The sequence below is a fragment of the Phaseolus vulgaris genome, chromosome 3 (genome assembly GCF_000499845.2).
Source record: "Phaseolus vulgaris cultivar G19833 chromosome 3, P. vulgaris v2.0, whole genome shotgun sequence".
Lineage (NCBI taxonomy): Eukaryota > Viridiplantae > Streptophyta > Magnoliopsida > Fabales > Fabaceae > Phaseolus > Phaseolus vulgaris.
This window is the reverse complement of record NC_023757.2, coordinates 943,504-952,646: the sequence shown is the minus strand read 5'-3', so window position 1 is coordinate 952,646 and position 9,143 is coordinate 943,504. Positions and strand designations below refer to the sequence as shown.

Genomic DNA, 9,143 nt, shown 5'->3' with positions numbered 1-9,143 from the left:
TTGCTAAAAACCCGGTCTTCCACGAACGCACCAAACACATTGAAGTTGACTGCCACCTTGTTCGAGATGAAATCATTCACAAGCGCCTTCTTCCATCCTATGTGCCCACACATACACAACTAGCTGACCTTTTCACCAAAGCTCTCGGTGCTAAAAAGTTTGGAGCCATCTTGGTCAAGTTGGGCATTCAAGACTTACATGCTCCAACTTGAGGGATATTACCGGACAAAATCATTATTAGACTTAATTAGACTTAATTATAGAAATATAATCACTATTAATGGGTCTATAATTAGTCTTAATTACAGATGTTATGTTAGAAAAAGAATCTGTACGGTTCTGTACGGTTCTAATGCTATGGTTATATATATGTATCATTGCTATAGATGAAAGACAGATGGAATAAAACAGAAAATATTCTTTCACATCTCATTCTCATTTGACAAATCTCACATCTAGAAATAAAGTGCAGACAGAAAACATAAAGCAAACAGAAAACATAATCTGAGGCTCCTATCTCTCCGGCTTTATAAAATAGAAAACATGAACTAAGACCTCCTATTGTCCTCAAGATGTTTGATTTGTTGCTCAAGATTTTCCTTCCTTTCTATAAGCATGTCCACACGTTCTTGACTAGCTTTTTTCTCCATCTCTTGCCTTACCAGATGTTCGTTGTATATATTCATTAGCCTTGCGTTTTCTTCGTTTGTATTCCTTACTGATGCTTCACAGTTTTGAGAGTTACTCTGCCAAAAAAAAGTCCATCATATATTAATAATCAGATGAAAAAAATAAGTGAAAGTAGAGTGGAAATCACCTCATCGCGAGAGTAATTCTGCTTTGCAAGAGACACATTGCGAGAGCCATTCTCCACTGCAAGATTGTACTCATGCAGTGCTTGTTGAACCCTCTGCTTTCCCAGCTTGATCTCCTCAACTACGATTCTCCTCTCCTCTTTCAACTTGTTAATATCGGAATTCATTTTTTCTATTGTGAGTGGGTGAGTAAGTGAGTGGATGAGTGGAGTTTAAGTAGATGTGAATCATGCTAGGTGCATGAGAGGTGTCAGGTGCATGAGAGGTGCATTCAGTAGGAGGAGAAGTTGATTTTTATAGATAAAACTTTCATGTGTTTAGTTTTTTTTCTGAATTCTTTGGTTTGGTAAGTTACTCTAATTCACAATGTTTTTTTTTTCTCAATTGATTGGAATGGTTGTTAATAGAAGCACTAGAGTGCGCTTATGTGTCTATATTTCTATGAAATAATAGAAAATAACTATCATAACATTAAAAAAAAAGTTACAAATAGTAAGAGTAAAGTTGTATAACAAAATGTCTACACTAAAATCCAAATTATATTAGTATAGAAATAGAAAAGCATTATCTATAAAAGTAGTTACCAAAACAATAAAAGTAAAATTATACAACAAAATATGTATATCAAATACAGTGTATAAAAAAGTTAAAATCTACTTTTTATAATTAATATAAAAGTGGAAGAAGATACAAAAGGTGAAGAAAGAATTTGTCTAATTTACAATTGTTATAAATTTTAGGAAGGCTAAAAAGTGTTAGGTCCATATTTGTATTTAGTGACAATGTCAAAGAAAGAAAAAGTAATAAAAAATTATAGGTTGTTTGTTTCTCCATCCCTCATTATTTTGAAAGAAAACTGTTTTATCCCTTTTAAAAATATTTCTAGATTTTTCTTTCCAAAATATTTCCATAACATTTTTTTCAAAATACATTTTATTATGGATTTATCAATCTGAAAATCCAAAAATATTATTACAGAAAAGATATTTTGGAATGATTTTTGTCTTTCAGATTTTCTATTCCAAAAACACTTTTTACTTACGTAACACCTATTCTAGAAACACTTTTTTATACAGAATCCCTATTATGAATCACATAAAACTGTTAAAGGGCAATTTTGGTATTTTATAAAATGTGGGGTGCAGGAAGAAAAATGTAGGGGTGCATTAAGAAAATCCCAAAATTATAACAAGGTGTGTCAGTTTTGAACCCAATCTAACTCTAAAAATGAGTAAAAGAAAAGTTCACATTGGTGTTAAATAGTAAAAAATGGGGGCAAAAGGAAAACGAATCAAATCCAATACTTTTATTATTATTTTTAATGCAAGTTAAGGCAAGTTGTCACATGTTTCTCTAAACGCACCCAATAAATCCTAAAAGGGTCTCTCTTTATTTTGCCTAGAATGCAAAGAGAGTTACCAATGGAGGTGGGTTGATTTTCTTGTTGCTTCTGAATATTTGTATTCCTTCTCAAATTCTCCTCTTCCTCTGTGTTTTTTTTTTTCAGAATCTCTCTGTTCTATTAAGTTTTGATATTTAAAATGTTAGAACATATCAATTGAAAACATATAGTGCACAGGGAAAGAGAGAGTATATGAGAAATCTGTGTGTCACTGAATAATTGAGGAGGAGGTGATGTTAAGGGTAATAAAATGAATTAATTCATGAAAATGTGAATGACACCACCCTTCCAACAGATAGAAGCAATTTTCTTGGTATGTTAACACTGGATTTAACTCCTCTAGAAAAACTAAAAGCAAGGTAATTATGTTCCTTAAAACCACTATTCATTTGTGACATTCAAATGGCCAAAGATAGGTCCACATTAACTGTGTTTGGAACATTAGAAGAACTAGAACAGCCCATGTAGTTGTTGTTGTTGGTGGTGTTAAACTTAGGACATAATGAAAAGGCCTCACTGATGCTGCTGACTGAAGAAGCATTACTTTTCTGTGAAGAAGGATGTGGTTGTGGCAATGAGATGGACAGTGACAACTCACAACCTCCCATGTTTTCATCCTCTGATTGTACCCTGCAACTGTTCTCAGCTTCATTCAAAGGCTGTTTATCATTTAAGTGTGCAACCTGTGAAAAAGGAATGCAGCACCCATCAGAAAGTCACAAGGCCATTTTTTTTTCATTTTGCAAAAAGTTATTCACATGGACTTTATAACAAAAGGGATTCAGCATTTTATGGTTATATACACATACTTTGCACAAAGGGGGCATTGATAAGGGAAAAAAACACATTGGAGTAAGTGTTAAAGGAGCCAAGCAACTAGATTTTGTCATGCTGATAAAAAAAAGTAAATTTCTCTAAATTATGAGGCCTTTAACAAAGTTGTAATGACACTTCCAATACAAGTGTTACTGTCTCGTCCGACTTCAATCGATACAGAAGGATAACTCCAATACACCAATACAGGGTGTTACTGGATCATTCGATTCTGACCGGTACAGAAGGATAACTCCAATACAGAATGTTACTGGATTGTTCGGTTCTGACCGGTACAGAAACATAACTTCAAGATGTTACTGGATAGTCCGATTCTGACCATATAGTAAAATATAAAAGACTAATTCTCTACAGTATTTAGATGGTTGAACATGTTTAAATATGTAGAAAATAAAGAAATTACCTAAGATGATTTGAATTTATATTTTCCACAAGGGAAAGAGGAAACTCACATTTGAACTGTGGCTGTCATTTTCATTTTTTGTTTGTAGAGTAAGGGGGTCCTATTACTGAGAATTTTTCATGGGCCATATCACATGACAGTGAAATATAAAGCCCATAACCAATGTCACACTCCACTTGAACCCCAATAATAAATGTTGCAGGAGGAAGAAATGAAGTACAAAAAGAAAGATAGATTGTCTCTATAAGAAGAGTACCTGGAGCAAATCTGATTCTTGGCTTGGTAGCATGGGAAGAAAGGTTGTGGAAAGAGGTTGAGTCTGCAATATTGAACCAGCACAAATCTTCTTTATTCCCTTCTGCTCAGCCATGCTCTGCAGGTAATCATAAAAAGTAGTGTATGGATTTGGGACTGCTTCACATATTCTTTGGCTGCAATGTGGGAATCCTGAGAATAAACTTGTCTTCTCGATTCTAGCTCTGAGGAGAGAATCCAAAAGTTAATTGAGAATTTTTTCTTTTCTTTTCTTGCTCAAAAGTAAAAGTTGCCTCAGAAAAGTCAGAGAGAAGCAAAGACCAATCACTTTTTGTTTTGTTACTTTACATAATGTACCACTTTTTAGTCCTTTCAAAAGTTTGAAATTATTTCAACATGCAAAAGAAGCCAAAGTTTTAATGTAGGGTAAAAGTTATGTGTTCTTGACTAATCATTCATCATTTTTGGCATACTTTCTAAACAATAAGTATAAAATAATGAGATTTATTGTATACTTGTTGATCTGTGATTGAAAAATGGTACAAAGTTATTGTATTGTTTATTTGAAAAGTAAAAGTTAAGCTGACCTTTTTAGGGAGAAATTACTGCAACTGGACTGGGAATCAGATTCTTTTCCAATGGATTTTAAGCAAGAGTGAAAACCAACATCACCCTCTTCATCATCATGCTCCTGAAAAGATTGTTTTCTATGTTGGGTGGAAGTCTTGTCTGTCACTGATAACCATCAGACAAAGAGTAAGGAGTAAATCAAAAGCAGAATAACATTTAGTGAAAACATTCAACACTTTAAATCAAGGAAAAGTTTCTTTTCAATGCATTGCTTTTTCTTTTTTTATGATTTTGGGATTTCAATTCTTTGCATGAAAACAAAGAAGAATATAATTTGATAACTCTTGAAATTGTATCTTGATGTGATGGATTTATATTAAACTATATAAAAATATTAAAATAATAATATTAGAAATTGTAATATAATTGTAAAAGAAGTACCACTACCCTTTGATTGGTGGAGAGATGGGATGAAGATGGAGGAAAGATAATTGTTTTTGGTTCTTTGTGGAGATATGGGTAAAAATATTTAAAAAATAAAATTATTATTTGAAAAAAATATTATTTTTAATCAAACCCATTACTTTTATAAATATGATGTAATATAATATAATTCCAAAATTACTTTAATATCCATATTTTAGTAAAAAAAATGTTTTTTTCAGTTGTACTTATACTTGTCAACATATTACCATTTTTACTATTTTTTCCCAATGTGTTTAGACCATGTTGAATAATGGGTATTACATTATTCAAATAACCAATTTTTCATAATTAAAAAATATTTTATTTCTTTTATGTGTTTCTCTTTAATTTTTCCATTAAGATTGGCAATGGATTATGCAGAAAGTGGATGAATAGTTACAGTAATAAAATGATTGTATAGAAGAATGAAAAGTTTAAATTAATGGGTGAAATTGAAGCAGCAATGGGATTTGCACAGAGGTGATTAATTAATGAAGGCATATTAAATGTTGAAAGCAGAAAAGTTGTGGATTTCATAAGAATGCCATTATAAGATGGTAAAAGCACAGTGGTTTAGCATTCTCCCTTGTTCTATTCTGGCATGAACTATAGACAGGAAAAGGAGTACTAAATGAGCAACATTGCAGTTGCCAATTTCCTAAACTCATGCATGGAGGCTAGCTTTTGGCTCTGGTTTTCAACCACAACTAGTAGCCAATAAGGGAAACAACACCATCCATAGAGTGAGTCTATCTATCTGCATGCTTTCAATGCAGAAAGCATCTACATTATTCATTGTACCACATGCAGATATCATCAATATTAACCCTGTTGACCAATAAATGCTACAACCAAGCTACTCAATAAATGTTTACACTCTATCCCTTTACTTCCTTTAAGAAGTGTTGAGCTTAAAACAAAACTCAACATTTGAGTTCTGTTTTCAAAGTTAAACAAAAAAAATTAACACTTAATAACTTTATAGCACATGAATCTTTCCCATTCTTATTGCACTAAAAAAATGGAAAACTTGATGAGTTCTCTAACTGACCCAGTTTCCTTTTCTCTTTATGTTGACCAGTTAACCATAAAAGGAAAAAGTAAGTGACACAATAAAAAATCATAAGATGTCAAAAAAATCTTTTTTAAGTAATGATTCATTTTATAAACAAGGAGATGAAGAACTCATCCTAGTTACTTTATAAAATAAGAACACCTAACATAACAAATCTGCACACCTTATATTTTTATCTTCTATTTCTCCACTATTTTATGGTAAAAATGTTTTTTTTTTCACATACAAAAAAAAGTGGAAAAAAATGTTTTTTTTCTCTCTCTCTTCCATTGATTAGATGAGTTCTCTTCTGTCCATTTTTTTTTCTTCTGTAAGCCATAAAAAGGAAACAATAGGGGCTATGAAAGAAGAATACTGTAGAGATACTTTCTATGTTATGTCTTATCTGTTATGCAGGTTTTATTTTTCAATTGGCAAGTCCTACTTTCAAGCTGGTATGATCAGAATCACCAAAACAAAACAAGTATATATATAATATGCAGCATGAAAGGTAATATTTTAGAGTAATGAAAGAAAAAATGATGCAGGTATTAGTATATATTACAGTATATAAAACCTTCACTTTTCTTCCTCCTAATGTGTATATTCTTATTATTTTATACATCCAAATCTGTTAATAAATATGACTTTATGAACACAAAGCAAAGGCAGATGAGGGTAGGAGAAAGTATTGAAGAGCCATACACGTTTTGCAGTAAAGAAGGTCAAATGAAAAACGTTTGGTACCTTGTCTGCAGGAATCACCTTTCATGCTTCTGTACATCTGGTTTTTTGTGAAGAAGAGAAAAAACCTCAATAAGAATCCCCAAATCAATGAATGCAATTGCCAATTTTGTATTAAGCAGATTCAAACCAACCTGCAGATGGCTCTTTACATGGGAAATTGTGAGCCCTTTAACATCCATCAATTGAAGAACAAGCTTAGGAGTAGCCTCTGCACATATGAATAAAAAAAACCAGAAAAATATTGGTAAATCTTTCATTAGAAGTTCATCATAGTTATATAGAGCAATAAAAACACAAAAGAATAACCAATATATATACACTTACTTCTTTTTTCTTTCATTTCATTTCTTTTTCTACCTCATTTTCTTATGATTTATTATTATTTTTGTCTCTCTTTCAATTCCCTCAGCTCCACACACCCCATTTCCTACTAAGCTTCAATTCTGATAAAAAGTTAACATTAACAGAACATATAGTAATGCATCTAAGCTTTGTCCTTGTGTTTAAGGGATCTATGAAAAATGAAAAACCTACAAAAGCATAGAAATTTTGAACTGGGTAAGAACAATGTACTTACTGTGATGACCTCCGAGAGTTTCAATGGCATAAACAAAGCAACGATGCAGTTCAGGGGTCCATCTTAAACGAGGGACTTTTGACCTTATATACTGTCTCACTACACCTTCCCTTCCACAGCTACCCATTTTTCCTTCTCTTCAAAGACCTTCACTTTCCACTTCGGAAGCCAAAAGGGTGTTCAAAAAACCAACCCCTATCACAATTCGTGCTCCACACTCGGATCTCTCCCTATATATAATTAAGAAGAAGAAGAACAGAGGATTAAGAAAAGCATGCCATGCATGCAGCTTTTCCTCAAGCAAACAGAAAAAAATAAGCAAGAGAACACAGAATCATCATAGTGAAAGGGGAAAATATCGAGAGAAAAGGACAAGACAGGGGAAGAAGTCCTGCAAATTCCCGAACATGTCACTGATAATACCTTATGGTAGGTGCTGTTGCTGCTTCCAGCGTGTATGCAGCTAGCCAAATGACAAAAAGGAAAAACGAAAGAGTAAAAAAATGAAAGAAAGGAAACGAAAATATAATCACGAGGAGGCTTCTGAACTCTGAAATGTGTTTGTTTTGCTTGCTCATACGAAATGATTATGCCTAGTTATGCCAATATATATATAGTGTCTCGTGTGTTGCCAAACTTTGAACTTTGTCTCTCTTTCTAGTTTCCTTTTTACACACACACTCTCTCTCTCTCTCTAGATGCACCAGTAATAGTAATATATGCGACAACATCGTTATAATCACTTGGGGAGAATACATGGATGCCATGAAATTACTTTTCAGATTTTTGTTTTCTTCTCTTCTCATGAGAACTGTTTCATTGACACCATAATATTCATATATTTTTTAACAGAGTTATGATCTATGCCACTAATATTATTATAAACAATTTTATTTTTTGTTTAGTAGTACTAACAAGTGAGACTAGATTTGGTGTTTTTAAGAAAAGTTTCGAATTTGAAATTCATTACTAAAATATAATTGAAAAAAAAAACTCTATCAAGAAAGGGTTAATTTAACGTATTACAAAGTGGACTTTAAAACCGGTTCATAGGTGAGGTTTGCACCCACTTATATACAATGAATGTATATAAAAGGCTCTAATCTCTAGTCGACGTGGGATCTCCAACAATATTAATTTCTTGATTATTATTATTATAATTACCAATCTATCAAAATACTTTTTATTGATTATGATGATGCATGCAAATTAAAATCTTTGTTATAACACTTATTTTCTTAAATTTAGTTTAGAAGGAGTCTAATTTAATTTTTTTTATCCTTTTCTATTTTTCTTTATTTTCAAACTGTATTACAAAGTATTTATAACTATATTATGGGTGGTGACCGGATAAACCCAACAAATACTCGCTAGGATAGATTCGAAAATCGCTCTGATACCATGTTACGAAGTAGGCTTTAAGCCTAACTCAACCCCATAAAACCGGCTCATACCAGCTCATGAGGTTGAGGTCTGCACCCACTTATATCCAACACACCCCTCATTGATACCATGTTAAAAAGTGGACTTTAAGCCTAACTCAACCCCATAAAACCGGCTCATGAGAGGTGAGGTTTACACCCACTTATATACAATAAAATGTCTTTATCTTTAGTCGATCTGGATCTGGATCTCCAACCATTCATATATATTTCACTTATATATAAAATTCTCGTGTAACTTTTTTTAAAGTCAAGCTGTTTTCAAGTACTTTATATTCTATTGATTATATTAATTAATATTGATATATTTTTCTGAGGCATTTTTCGCATAACTCATTTTATTTTGTTTTTTTTTTAACTTATTTATGTATCCTACTTTCTTCTATTCGTTTAATTCATTTCCTTCCACTTTGTGAGTTTTGGGGTGTTCTCATTCCTAAGTTCAAGATTTACATCTATAAATGAAGAACATTTTATTTATATACATGTTCTAAATGTTAATATGAGCCTACAAGTTTTGTAGTTACCATGAAATTCTTTTCTGGTAAATAATATAACAGTTTCATTTCTGTCTTTTTC

At 32.1% G+C, this 9,143-nt stretch overlaps 1 protein-coding gene across 1 annotated transcript; it reads right to left on the bottom strand.

Moving 5' to 3' along the window:
• Window positions 1–2,453: 2,453 nt before the first annotated feature.
• LOC137805727 (putative Myb family transcription factor At1g14600) lies at window positions 2,454–7,811 on the bottom strand. The gene is made up of 7 exons (XM_068605660.1): window positions 7,546–7,811; window positions 7,123–7,352; window positions 6,677–6,753; window positions 6,546–6,582; window positions 4,297–4,444; window positions 3,711–3,933; window positions 2,454–2,900 (listed from the first exon to the last, which is right to left on the bottom strand). The coding sequence occupies exons 2-7, from the start codon at window positions 7,247–7,249 to the stop codon at window positions 2,616–2,618; spliced, it is 897 nt and encodes a 298-aa protein (XP_068461761.1). The 5' UTR covers window positions 7,250–7,352; window positions 7,546–7,811; the 3' UTR covers window positions 2,454–2,615.
• Between the last annotated feature and the right edge of the window lie 1,332 nt (window positions 7,812–9,143).